Source organism: Scyliorhinus canicula, chromosome 21 (genome assembly GCF_902713615.1).
Source record: "Scyliorhinus canicula chromosome 21, sScyCan1.1, whole genome shotgun sequence".
NCBI lineage: Eukaryota > Metazoa > Chordata > Chondrichthyes > Carcharhiniformes > Scyliorhinidae > Scyliorhinus > Scyliorhinus canicula.
This window is the reverse complement of record NC_052166.1, coordinates 57,727,356-57,741,910: the sequence shown is the minus strand read 5'-3', so window position 1 is coordinate 57,741,910 and position 14,555 is coordinate 57,727,356. Positions and strand designations below refer to the sequence as shown.

The window sequence follows — 14,555 nt, the reverse complement described above, 5'->3', positions numbered from 1 at the left end:
AGAAAATAATGTCCTGTGCCTGGCATAAGCATCTGATTTAAAAGCCAATTAATTTGGCTGCTCTTACCAAGAGCTACCCTCCCCTTTAATGGAGCTACAAATTGATATCAATCTGCCCTTGCAGCTGGCTGGATAAAAGGGAGGGGGAGGAACACAAAGATCAAGACTGCAAAATGTGGGAATCTTCCGGCCTTCATTATGATGATGGTGGGGTAAGGGAAAAAGCTGACAATTAAATCAGACTAATGTAACAAGCTTGAAACCTACTGGGTCACCAGGGTACAGTGAGTGTCACTCTGCAGGCTTCCTCCGAACTGTCCCGGTGCATCCCTCTTCTGCACACAGTGTTCCCGTTGATGGTGGTCATTTCCGTTCCATCCCCACCTCAATCGGACATGAGCACCGTGAACTGCAGCACTCCCAGCCGGGAAATAGATTGAGAGCAATCCTGGTACAACCTTCAAACAGGAAACAACGATATCACTCCCCTCTAAGCAAGTCCAAGATTATCAAATGATAGTCAGACTGAGGCAGGATATCCGCCGTGCGTCACCAGTGGGCAGAGGGAGAGGATCTGAAGGTGTAAATATTTTTCACTGTCCAGTTTCCTTTTACAGATAAAAGAGTAAAGGTCAGGCGTTGCTGCTGTCTTAGTCCAAACACCCAATGAGAAATTCAGTCCAGGTACCAAATGGCCATCCCACTCAAAGTACAAGAGGCCTTGTCTCCTCAGAGCTCTGAGCCGGAATTCTCCAGCCGTTGCGATTCACTGTTCCAGATGGTAACGGATCGCCGTCCATAGGTTCCCAGCAGGGTGGAGTGGCTTCAACGGGAAATCCCATTGACAAGCGGCGGGAATAGAGAATCCGGCCGCCAGGGAACAGTGTGCCGCTGAGAAACACGGGACTGCGGGGGGGGGGGGGGGGGGGGGGGTCAGAGAAGCCGGCCGCTGATTAATGATCACGCGCATTAGAAGAGTGACACTATATAAATGCACGTTCTTACTTCATGTAGAACACACAACCCAATCAATCACCCAAAATATAGCCAGTGTCATTCAGCAACTCAGGCATTTTTGCAGATGGAGAGTAAGATGCAACTTAGAAGCTGTCAGGTTGTGAAACATTGTCACTTCCGTGAGCGTTCTGTTACTGGAGTTCACAGAGTCAGGTTTGGCGTTGCTCTATTATACAAAATACTACAGACGCAGACTGCCCTCCGACAATGGGCAACTGCAAGGTAGAATGAGTATACAGTGTTCCCTTTTTAAAATTGTTGGGATCATTTGCAGTGCAATTTGTTGCGATGTCTTTCCTTTTTAAGGGAGCTTTGTGCTTTAATTTAGTCCTAACCCATCTTCATTAAAGATATTGCAGAACAGTTTATCTGTTACATTTTGTAGTGATAGGTTGCTATGGCACAACACTATTAGTTTGAGATCATGTTAATTGAATTGATTTTTCAAAATATATACTGCTGTAAGTAATTTAAAAAAGCTAAATTGCTCAGATAATATCAGTTCACTAAAACTTTAAGTGATTTTACCAATGTTCCTGAAGGTACTTTCTGCTGGCTTCCTGAGATGTCATTATGTTGTTTATTTTGTTTTATGTCTCAATGCAATTAATGAAAAGGACTTTCACATCCAAGACTGCCCCCTATAGGCAATCTCAAGAATGTAAAGAGAGGGCGGCATGTGGCGCTGTGGGACTGCGGCGCTGAGGGCCCGGGTTCGAATCCCGGCCCCGGGTCACTGTCCGTGTGGAGTTTGCACATTCTCCCCGTGTCTGCGTGGGTTTCACCCCCACAACCCAAAGATGTGCAGGGTAGGTGGATTGAACACGCTAAATTGGCCCTTAATTGAAAAACAAATAATTGGGTACTCTAAATTTATTTTTAAAAAGAATGTAAAGGGAAGCGTCCCATCTCCCACTTCCCAAGGAATACACAAAACATACTCAGTAACTCTGCTGAGTACGTCAGACACAGAACATAGAGAACATAGAACAGTACAGCACAGAACAGGCCCTTCGGCCCTCAATGTTGTGCCGAGCCATGATCACCCTACTCAAACCCACGTATCCACCCTATACCCATAACCCAACAACCCCCCCCCCTTAACCTTACTTTTATTAGGACACTACGGGCAATTTAGCATGGCCAATCCACCTAACCCGCACATCTTTGGACTGTGGGAGGAAACCGGAGCACCCGGAGGAAACCCACGCAGACACGGGGAGGACGTGCAGACTCCACACAGACAGTGACCCAGCCGGGAATCGAACCTGGGACCCTGGAGCTGTGAAGCATTTATGCTAACCACCATGCTACCCTGCTGCCCCAGAAGCCACTGAATCTTGCAGCTTTGCACCTAGTGTTCTACTACACAGGCCGCCTTGTCTGTTAACCCTGCCTCTCTTGCCTCGCAAACACTTTTGTCCATCATGTCTGTGGAGGCGTATGTTTTACAATTTTGTTCCACGTAACACCCAGAGCAAATCTTCCCCAAGTGTATGAATTGGACATGGTCAAAACCCTTTAACTATGTCTGTAATTTGTAAAAGCCGGAGTTGCCCATACTCTAAGCCTTTTGCATCCTCTTATGAGTCAACCACAGTTGCCGATGACACCCCTCTCCCTTAACACCTCCTTGACTCAGTCCAGGTTATTACCATGGTCCAAAGGCAGAAGTTCACATGAAAGGTGTAACATTCAACAACACCCTGTAAATGGCTATGGGAGAGAGGGGAGGAGGCAGTGGTTCTGTCTAATGCTGCACACTTCATTAGTCCCACACTATACAGTTCATAAAGTTTATTGGCTAAGATAAGAAAGCACCAAATTGACCCAGCGCTATTGAAACAACAGGATCCCAGAGCAAACATTTACACAAGCACTGATTGCCTCCCCACCTCCATCTAACACAGCAAACCAACATTGAGGTTACAAGTGAGACCCCATTTATCTTTTACATTTGCTTTTGTTCTTATTCTCTATTTGTCCCTCTTTCCTATTCCTAAAGACGTCAACTCTTTCTCGGATACAGTCACACAGGAACTGACCGGTATTTCAGCCAGGTGGATTTTTTGTTACATGCAAGACGTGCGCATCCCCCACTCCTTTAACCCCACTATTGTGTCCATTTCTTCAGCCATCCAGGCTCTAAGCTCTGCATTTCCCTCCCTCACCCTCTCTCCTATTCTACCCCTCCCAAAAACCTACCCCTTTGCCAAACGTTTGGCCATCTGTCCTCATATCTCTTTACCTCGTTCAAAGTCAGCTTTTTCTCTGATAATGCTCATTTGAAGCACCTTTGCCACATTAAAGGCGCAAGGGGGTGCAGGTTGTTGTTGTACATAACAACTGACTGACTTGCCGGGGGCCATCAAACGTGTGTCAAAATTCAACCTGTCCTCTCCCCATTTACTTTCTGGGCGAGGTGACTGGCTGGTGATGAGGAATGGCTGGTTTCAATGTTTTGCCTTTATTTATCCATTATAGGTCCCTTGTCCTGCTTATTGCCAGGATTCTTACACAAATTGGAGTGATACCTGCTGTGTTGGATATCCTCCAGAATGGTTTAGTTCATCATGGTGCAGCCTTCAAATAGGCCGAGATCCTCATCAAGAAACTTCGTATTGAAATTCTTTGGTAGAAATAAACTGTTCAACGAACCCTGGGGCAGAGACCCTCTGTGCTTTGTGTCAAACTTGTTTACATTTGGAAACCAAGTGTAAACTTTGCTTGGCCAAGATTTAGTGCGGACTAACCACAATACTGCCCTTTTAAGCAAATGTCTTTCAGATCACTAGGTTCCCTCAGTGTCGACAGCCAGAGTGCTAACAATCGCCAACTGTGTGCTGGCTTCATTCAAACCCTTCATGTTTCCCTTGCTGGGAAACTCTTACAAAAGCCTCTCTTCTTCCCTTTATCTTGCAACAGAAAGAATGGCAAATGAAGGAAAATTGCCCAGATGGCTTCATTCTTAGGGTTAAGGAGGGAAATAAGAAAAAGCAAAATAAATCCCAAAGGTTCCAAAACGTTTAACACAAAGCGCTCTCTTGTTTAGAGGTTGGAGTGATGCAGAAGCAAGGTTTCGGTCTAGTATTTTTGATGCCATGATTCAGGACCCTCTTCAACTACTTCTATCCATTGAACTCCCAAATCAGTGGGTCCCATTAGAACATAGAACATACAGTGCAGAAGGAGGCCATTCGGCCCATCGAGTCTGCACCGATCAACTTAAGGCCTCACTTCTTCCCTATCCCCGTAACCCATTAACCCCTCCTAACCTTTTTTTTGGGGACAATATCCACCTCATCTGCACGTCTTTGGACTGTGGGAGGAAACCGGAGGACCCGGAGGAAAACCCACGCAGACACGGGGAGAACGTGCAGACTCCGCACAGACAGTGACCCAGCGGGGAATCGAACCTGGGACCCTGGCGCTGTGAAACCACATTGCTATCCACTTGTGCTACCGTGCTGCCCTCAAATTAATTCTCTTCCTTCATCACAAGCTTTCTTCTCTCTCTCCGATCTATTTATATCAGTCATCAGTAATTCTCTCACTTTCCTCAGTAGCAAGTGCAACATCTAAATCTTCCCCCGCCCCCTTGCCTTGGTCCTTCCGCCAGATCTCTCAATCAGAACAAATTGGTGCAATATTCAAAGTTTTGGTAAGCTCGGGATTATACCCAACCCATGTTTATTTGATAAAAATATCTAAAGGCATACTGGAAGTAGAATTTGTTCAACATTTCACTTAATGCCTCAAGTTCAACTTGGATGTTCATATTTGAGTTTACAAGCTTCCTGAAGAAACAATGTCACATCACGAGATGTTACACCTTTGTAAAAAGATTGGTTTTGCCTCAGTGGGAGTTGTGTGCTCATTTCTGGGCATCATTCTTCAGGAAGGATTTCAAAGCTTTGGTGAGGGCACAGAAGAGATTTACAAGAATGGAACCTGGGATGAGGGACTTCAGTCACTTTGGGGAGACTGGACTGGGGTTGTTTTCCTCGGACGAAAGAAGGTTCGAGGGAGATTCCCAAGTTGTGCATTGTCTGTCAGCAATAGCTCCTCCAGTAAGATATTCACACTGTGTAATGAGCTCCAATATCCAGGCAGCACCACTTGTTCTCATATTGTCCATTTACTCACAGTTAATGCCAGACGTAATATTACATTTAGTGTGGGGTTTATTGTTTATGGACCTCTGTCTTACCATCCCACTCAGAAGGACAGTATGGGGAAGAGTTCAAAACCATCAATGGTTTTAATAGAGTAAATATAGAGAAATAGCTTCCTGGTAATTGGCAAAACAAAATGGCTGTGCGGCGGTGGGGTGGGGAGGCGCAAATTGGGGATGTGGAATTAATTGAATACCTATACTAAAGTGCCAGTACAGGCCTGATGGGCTGAACGGGCTGCTTCTGTGCTGCATCATTCTATGATAGCGGAAGCTACAGAATTGATTTATCTCACCCATTCGTCCAGCTTGTTAAATATCTTCCACACTCGGTGATATTATAATTCAGTTGGTTGTTTGAGGGTTCAGCGTCATTGATGAAGAGTTGAGACTCTGCATGGTATATATCTGGCTGACTCATTGATAAAGAGAGTCTTTTGCTGAGATCTGTTTACTGGTAACCTGTCCCCATCATGATGTCAGCAGCTGAAAGGAGGCACGATAGTGACATCCTTTTGATGATTCAGCTGTGGCAATGTTACAAACCAGATTAATCCACAGAGTGCTTGTACCTGGCTCAGATCAAGGGGCAGACGATTCACAATTTACTAATATTTACTCTTCGATAAACAGGAAATGAAAAATGAAGATGAAAATCGCTTATTGTCACGAGTCGGCTTCAATGAAGTTACTGTGAAAAGCCCCTAGTCGCCACATTCCGACGCCTGTCCGGGGAGGCTGGTACGGGAATCGAACCGTGCTGCTGGCCTGCTTGGTCTGCTTTAAAAGCCAGCGATTTAGCCCAGTGAGCTAAACCAGCCCCAGAAGGGGAGGATCAACCTCCCCATCAAAATAATAGTGAGTGTCATGATATGCAAACATGCAGATAATGATGCACAGACAGACAGCTAATGAACACAGAGAACAGGACATGACCAATGAGCAGATAGGACACTCAGGGGTGGTATCTCACTATAAAAGGCACAAGGCACTCACACCCTGCCTCTTTCCACTGATGAACATCTACAGAGTGAGTCGGGGTGTATATACAGTATCACACCTCCAACACGTGGCTAAGAGCTAGTCTGGTTCAGTCAGACAGAATAACCATACTTAGGTTAGCAGAGAGCCGAACTCATAGAGAACTGTGCTAACTGTGCTGCTGGTTCAATAAATCAGATTGATCTAACTTCAAGGTCTGGGGTATCTTTCGGTCAAAGCTGCATCCAGTTGCAGCCAGTGTTATCCCAGAGTACATAACACATCAGTAAGCTGTAAACTGCAGGGTGTGAATGGACTGTGGTCTGCAGTGGGGAGACATTAAGAATAGCTCTTGCTGTGATTATCATCACTGGGCACAAATCCACCTCTCTATCTTCCTTCCTTTCCCTTGGCTGTGTGGGTGTGTGCTTGTATGTCGGTTGGTAGCATACGCCTCTCTGTCTCTTCCCATCTGTCTTCTCTTTCTCTTTGTCTCCCTCTTATTTGGTCTCTCTTCCCCCACCTCCTGTTAACTCTTCCTCATACTGTCCTTCTGAGTGGGATGGTAAGACCGAGGTCCATAAACAATAAACCCCACACTAAATGTAATATTACGTCTGGCATTAACTGTGAGTAAATGAACAACATGAGAACAAGCGGTGCTGCCTGGATATTGGAGCTAATTACACAGTGTGAATATCTTACTGTAGGAGCTATTGCTGACAGACAATGCACAACTTGGGAACGGCAGAACGACAGGAGACTGGTGGTTACAGAACATACAATAAAAGTAAGTTCACATCGGCTTTCAGCGGCGGACAACACTAAATAATAACCATTCACTTGTCAGGGCCATCACGTGCAAACTCTCTCACTTAATGTAGTGAGCTGAACCTGCACTGTTACCGCGATTCTGCATCACACTCTAGTCAGCTAGCTAACCAACCCTCTCACTATGCGCAGTGCAGACCACACTCACAGGGAGCTGCTTGCAAGTGTTTTTTTGAAGTCTTTCTGCCAGTCTTTTCCCCTGAAAGCACTGACGTGCTGGAGTACAGTGTACCTTCCAGCAAGAGCCATTGATGATGGTCAGCAGAACGATCTTCGACCAATCTTCACCCCTTCCCAGGCCATGTTACTGAGGCCAATTCTAGAGCTCCTGCTGTTGCTCCGAGAGAGATGGAGTAACACAGCATAACTGAATTAATTGATCTCAACGGTGTAAGAAAACCTTGGGCCTTCTGATCTGATGGCTCAGTACCGTACAGGGGGGAGGTGTCCCCACTGGGATAATGTCCAGACTTCCTGTTTGAGCAATTAATCGGTTGAAGCAGACACCATCGTTCACTCAATAGGGTCCGGGAGATTGGTCAGCAAAAATTTCAAAACAATCAGAGGCCAACCTCCACTTCTCTGAGACGTAAACATTAATGCAAACATTACTCTGCGGAAGACCAAACTCCTTCAGGAGAGTACAAGCTGCTCTTACCTTCACGTATTCTGATTTGGAATCCATGTTCTGCAGGTTACTGTAGAGAGAAAGAAAAAGGGAAATGAATTATTTAAGCACAGTGGGGGATAAGACAGATGGCTATGATGCCACTGGCAAAGGAAGATGACTCAGTGACTTGGAGAACTAACTAGTCTGTCTTGGTGTTTATGCTCCACACAAATCTCCGCCCATTCCATCTACGGCATCTCACCCTTTCAATATTTCTCTCATGTCTCGTTTCCTATTGAAAACATCTAAGCAGGAGGCGGCGGCCTTGAGAACAGGTCATCCAACTGCCGCCCTCTTGGCTTGGAGGGAATCCATAGGAGAGGGATCATTGTGGGACATGAGAAAATGAAAGAATAAATACTATCAACATTTCTCCTGCCCTTACCCACTCAGAGAATCCAATCTTTCCATGATCTTGAATTTGATCAGTTCGCACAGCACTCCGTTAAATTATATAAACACCTTTCATTGCACTTCCGTTTTCCTGACTTGTTCCCACTAAAGTCTAAATTAGTCTCCATGCACATCCTTCCCCCTGCACTCTCACCGTGTTGTAATTAAAACTCAGCAGAGCGTCTCCTACCACAACTCATGTATTTGCCAACCTCAACAACCCTAAAACCCTTCACGTCGCCCAGCAGTCCTTCTACACTATATCTACAGGCATTCAAACCCAAACACGACCATACCCAACCATTCCTGCTCAGCTGACCTCTTGCTCAATCCAACTCTTTTTGACTTGGCTAGTATCCAATGTGACGTTCTGCGGCTTTTCACCTTGCTTTCATGGTTTTGAAAAAATTCATTCAGCTAAAATCCTGAATGTGGGCTGGCAGGGGCTGAGGATTGTTCGAAACTTGGTTCTTGCGTTGAATGTGATGATATGTTCTTGGAAGCAATTAGCACATTAAACTCGCAATGAATCGAGAGTACGAATTCAAAGACTTATTTTCACCCTGTAACCCCACAGGCAGGGCAGGCCTTGTGATTAATAATTCACCAGGGGTTTACAGTCAAACTTCCAGCTATTCAAACTCTTATGTTCCACATTGACCTGGGAACGGAATCTGGGTCCAACGTTTGGACAGAACATTTTCCTCCCGAGCTTCCTGCCTTGATTAGTCATCTCACCTCACAGTGAAGGGGATTCCAGCTTTTAAAGGAACATTGCTATCTTGCAGGGAGTCTCATGATTTGCTAACAGTGTCCTGATAGAAGTTTTCAAAATGATGCAAGGAATTAACGGGAAGAGATAGAGATGATGGGCACGATCGAATGGCCACGCTGTGTCCGAAAAGCAGCGCGCCGCGGCGGATAAACGCGATCTCGCAAGACGATGTGATATAAATCCTGCGCATTGTGAGCGGGATCACTTTTTGGCAAATCTGCATATTAAAGCGAGACAGCTAGCCTCACTTTAATGTGCAGTTTCCCGAGGCATTGTGATCTATCCCCTTTGCCTAAAGAGAAGTGAATGCCGTTCAGTGCTGGTCTCCACAAACGCGGAGGAGATTGAACGGCACTCGTGGGGGTCTCCCAGGGGATTGAAATGAAATGAAATGAGATGAAATGAAATGAAAATGAAAATCGCTTATTGTCACGAGTAGGCTTCAATGAAGTTACTGTGAAAAGCCCCTAGTCGCCACATTCCGGCGTTTGTTCGGGGAGGCTGGTACGGGAATCGAACCCGCGCTGCTAGCCTGCTTGGTCTGCTTTAAAAGCCAGCGATTCATGCCCTTTGAGAAGGGTGGTACTCTGGCACTGCTGGAGGCACCCTGACAGTGCCACCTGGGTGCCAGTCTGGCACTGGTGGGGAACTTCCAGGTTGGCTTGCCAAGCTGGCTTTTTGGGCAGTTGCGATCGAGCCGGTAGTGCCCTCGAGGGTGTTGGGAGGAGGGGTAGTGTGGGGGGCTCAGGGACCCTCTCATACTGCATTGAGGCTTGGGGGGGAGGGGAGGGGGGGGTGCTTAAGGGATTCCAGAGATCAGGACGCCATTTTTAAATGGTGTCCCGATCTATCGCTACAATGAGGAGTTCCGGTGAGCAGAACTCCTCTGTGCACAAAACGGGCTATGTGTGGCCTCGACTACACTTTCTTCGCTGAGGCCCCCTATCTAACTCAGCTGCCCTTTATAGCATTGTGTTACTCGGTGCTGCGAGGGTCGGGAAGCACACGCCTAAGCGCATTCGCAATAGAACTTTGTTCCCATTCAGTTAACTCCCGCCTGGTATTTCTACCCGTGGGGTGACCAAAAACACAGGTCATAAATTGAAGACAGGCACCAATAAATCCTAACGGGAATTTGGGATAAACCTTTTTACCCAAAAGGAGTGATCAGAATGTAGGATCTGGTACCACGAGGAGTAAGTGGATAGCATGGATGCATTAAAAAGAAAGCATACGAGGGAGAAAGGAATAGAAGGATATGTGGGTAGGGTTAGATGAAGAATGTGTGGGAGGAGACTCATGTAGAATATAAACAGCAGCATAGATCATTTGGGCCGAATGGCCTGCTTCTGTAATGTGAATTCGATGTTATTCGATACAGTGTCAGCCCTGAGCTATGCACAATGATGGGAACAGTGACACTATCACATCTGCTTCAGAGATGCATAGGGATCAAAATATTGGCCCAGAAATTCAGGGCACGTAACACAGAAACCACCTCAATGCAAACTGTCTCCAGTTGCCAACATAGTGGATACAAAATGGAATTTTCACAGCTGCTTCTTTATGTGTTTCATTGTGGTTATACCAGAGGTTTTGTAATATCAGAACACATAGCTCACTTGTGACGGAGTGTGTGTGAAAGCCTGTCTCTTAACTGGGCAAAGGTCACTCGCCGAGGAAGAAATATTATCCAATTTTAGCTGACCCAGAACACATGTTGGCCTGACACTGCTCCTTCTAACGCCATCTCCCCATCCACCGAGGAGCTGAGAAATATGGACAAAGAAGCTCCGAGAATTGATCCCTGACCCATGCGGAATTAACAAGCTACAGTTGGCCTCAGTTCCCCAGAGGTCTGTAGTCAGACAGCCCCTCCCCCCCCCCCCCCGCCCCACTCCTGACTGTAGCCACTGTCTCCCACTGGAAATTGCCTGTCATCATTTGAGGGCAGAAAGGTGAAATGTAACCAATCAGCTGAGATGACTGGGGATGGTCAATGCAAATGAAGCGCTAATGCAGGAAGACCTTTAACAGAGGAGGTAAGAAACGCGGAGCAAGAAAAACCCACTGCAGCTCACGGGATATTTCCTTCTGTCCCTTCTGAAGGCACTGACATGTCGGCAGAAATAAGTGGTAAATGCTTTTTTGACAGCTTGAAATCTCCCCGGAATTAAATTTTTGATAGGAATTTTGGTGAAATTTAAGCCTGAAAAGTGTGAGGTGATACACAGTACAAGGAGTAATTTGACAAGGAAGTATTCAATGAATGGCCTGACAATGGGGAAATTCCGAGGAACAAAGGGACCTTGGCGTGTTTGTCCATAGATCTCTGAAGGCAGTAGAGCAGGTTAATAGGGTGGTGAAAAAGGGCAATTGGGAGACTTGTCTTTATCAATCAAGGCATAGATTACAAAAGTAGGGAGGTCATGTTGGAGTTGTATAGAACTTTGGTGAGGCCACAGCTGGAGTACTGTGTGCAATTCTGGTCACCACGTTATAGGAATGATGCAGAGGCATTTCACCAGGATGTTGCCTGGGATGGAACATTTACGCTATGAAGAGAAGTTGGATAGGTTTAGGTTGTTTTCCCTGGAGCAGAGAAGACCCGTTCAAGGTGTACAAGATTATGTACATGGACAGGGCGGATAGGGAGCAGCTGTTCCCCTTAGTTGAAGGGTAGGTTACGAGGGGACTCAAGTTCAAGTTAAGGGCAGGAAGTTTAGGGAGATTTGCGTAAAAACATTTTTACCCAGAGAGTGATGATGGTCTGGAATGCACTCCCTGGGAGGGCGGTAGAGGTGGGATACTCAGAAAGGTACCTGGATGAGTACTTGGCACGTCATAACATTCAAGGCTATGTGGCAAGTGCTAGCAAATAGGATTAGGTGGGCAGGTTAGTTGTCTGTCATATGTTAGTGCAGACCCGATGGGCCAAAGGGCCTCCTCTGCACTGTATCATTCTGTGATTCGGTGATAGTACTTGTACCTCACAGCTTCCATCTAGAAATAACAAATGGTTATCACATGACACGTTGTGGTTCTGGGAAAATATTACGTCGGTAATTCTAACATTGAGTGACTAATTCTATGGGCTCGATTTATCGGCCTCGTCACACCTGACCTGGTGATGGGGCGAGGCCGTTGAATCTCGTGGGATTCGTAATGTTCAGGAAGTTTCACAAGATTCACTCGAACTTGGTGAGACATCGCGATTTGGATCTTGTTCTCGCTGAGCAAGATCAGTGTATTTAAATGATCCATTAAACTGGTTTAACTATGCGCCTGCCGGATTCTCCCTATTGGTTTCCACAAAGATGGGGGGGGGGTATCCCAGATTGTTAGTGATCCCCCGGATGGTGGGGCATTAGGCAGGATGGGACCCTGGGACTCCCCGCTGGCACCCAAGCCTTGGCACTGCCAGCCTGGTGCCAAGCTGGCAGTGCCAAGGATCCAGGTTGCCGTTGTCAGGGATCGGGGGGGTCGAGGACCCAGGAAGAAGTAAGTTGAGTGAAGTGTGGGGGTCCAGAGGCCGCAGTGAGGTCACTGAGGGGAGTCGAAATATTGGGCCTGCCTTTAAAATGGTGCCCTTGTCCACGAGTAATCTTCCTGAAGTGGTGAGGGGAGCTCGTCAGTGAAGGAAATGATTAAAGTGCGGCCCCGACAGGGAATTCCTCACCAAGGCCAAAAAAACTGGCTGCGTACCGTTGAAAAAGCGGGGTCTAGCAGCGCAGAGAAACAGCCCGCTAAATGTGCCCAAAACCTCTGTGAGTAACCTTAGTGATGTTATTGATGAGTTTCAGATTTAGGTTTAGCTGTTGAATAAACGTTACTTTTAGCTGGCGGGGGAAGAATTTGTAAAGGCTCTGTGACCAATTTGAATGGTTCAATTTGTCTATATTGCTGGTTCCTGATTGGCTAAATGATTCGTGGATGTTATCTTTTTCCTGCCCTTGAACAAATCACATTGGGTCATCAGGCAGACTGTGGCCCATTTAAGGCACTTAGTAAAATATGATGGATGGTTTTAATGTTACAAACATGACCTCCTGCGTTTAATGCACAGAGTTTGCTGTGATGTGCACCATTACACAAAAGCTTTGAATTACAGAAAATCTTCATTTACTCCCCAAATATCTCAGCCATGTTGTCCAGTTAGTGCTCAGCGGGCAAGAGCTTCCCTCAAGGTGATGTACAAGATCATTTTTAGTGCAACAACATCTGTGTCTGCTACACTCAAAACGACAGAGCCTCTTAAACTCAGGAACCAGCGATCTGGACATGTGCATCCTTTCAGTCTGCATCGGACACGGGTCTGGGAAGGCTCACAGTTTTAACCCATTCAGCACCAGGCGCAAGTCAGATTTACGTTTCAGATGAACTACTTTGTATACTGGCATTACGCAGTGTCGCAAAGCCTTTGTTTATCATTGGGGCCAATTGATAAAATTCGCCCGTGTAATCTGTATTCAGCAACAAAATACAAATAAGCCAGGAGGAATTCAGCCGGAAAACTGAATCAGTGGCATAGATTCGAGTGAAAATGCAAACGGGGCTGTCGCAGTGGCCTTGTTGTTGAACGTACAGCCCACTTTAGAGTCTTGCAGGATGACCTATACTCTTCCTAGATAGCAATGCCACAGATTCATCCCAAATCAGGACTGAGTTAGCTGCTCTCTGATAGGGTGGGTGTATTAAGAAATTACATCGGTCACATGGCAGGAAAAGTCCATTCAGCCCAACCAGTCCATGCTGTTAAACAATTTAGTTATATTATGCATGCTACTCTATTCATAGAATCCCTACAGTGCAGAAGGAGGCCATTCGGCCCAGCGCGTCCACACTGATCCACCTAATGAGCACTCTACCGAGGCCCATTCCTCCGCCCTATCTCTGTAACCCCACCTAAACTGCATAGCTTTGGACTGTGGGAGGAAATCGGAGCACCCGGAAGAAACCCACACAGACACGGGGAGTGCGTGCAAACTCCACACAGACAGTCACCCCTGGAATCGAACCCGGGTCTCTTGGTGCTGTGAGGCAGCGGTGCTAACCACTGTGCCACTATCCAAGCCTCTCTCAGTCACATGCTTCCTACTCAGACCCTCTCTGAAGACTGTGGGACACTCACCTACGTTTTTAATTATTCAAGTACATTACTGCCAAAGTCAGTATTTATTGCCCATTGCAAACTACCCTTGAGAAGATGGTGGTGAGCTGGAAGGCGCCTCTTCTGACAACTGAGTGGCTTTTCAGGCCATCTCAGAGGGCAGTTAAGAGTCATCCAGACTGCCGTGGGTCTGGAGTCACGTGTGGGCCAGACCAGATAAGGACGGCAGATTTCCTTCCCTAAAGGACTTTAGTGAACCAGGTGAGTTTTTTACAACAATCCAATAGTTACATTGGAAAAATCATTCAGCGTATCCTCATTTTTAGTCCATTACTCAGAGGTTTGTGCCAAATAGCGTTTTACACGTGCAGCCCAACGAGGACAGGACAGATTTGGTTGGGATGTCTCTCAAGATTGAAAAACTTGACAAGAGCCATTCTGTAGGCTCACATGCCCCAAGTCCAAGAGGGTGGGCACCGTGTGTATGAACCATGTCCCAACATATTGCCCTCTGAGGAGAGGAGGCGAGCACATGGGGAAGAATAAACAACACCAAGATCATTTTCCAATAATGAGTGATTTGGTGCAGTGAGCTGCATCAGGA

General features: G+C 46.4%; 1 protein-coding gene across 1 annotated transcript in view; it reads right to left on the bottom strand.

Moving 5' to 3' along the window:
• Window positions 1–204: 204 nt before the first annotated feature.
• LOC119955493 (SH2 domain-containing protein 3C-like) overlaps window positions 205–14,555 on the bottom strand; it is a 113,791-nt gene continuing 99,440 nt past the window's right edge. Inside the window, exons 5-6 of the mRNA XM_038781723.1 lie at window positions 7,662–7,701; window positions 205–458 (exon numbers count right to left, since the gene is read on the bottom strand). Of these exons, the coding sequence (XP_038637651.1) occupies window positions 264–458; window positions 7,662–7,701 (235 nt within the window). The 3' untranslated portion in view covers window positions 205–263. The remainder of the gene's footprint in view (window positions 459–7,661; window positions 7,702–14,555) is intronic.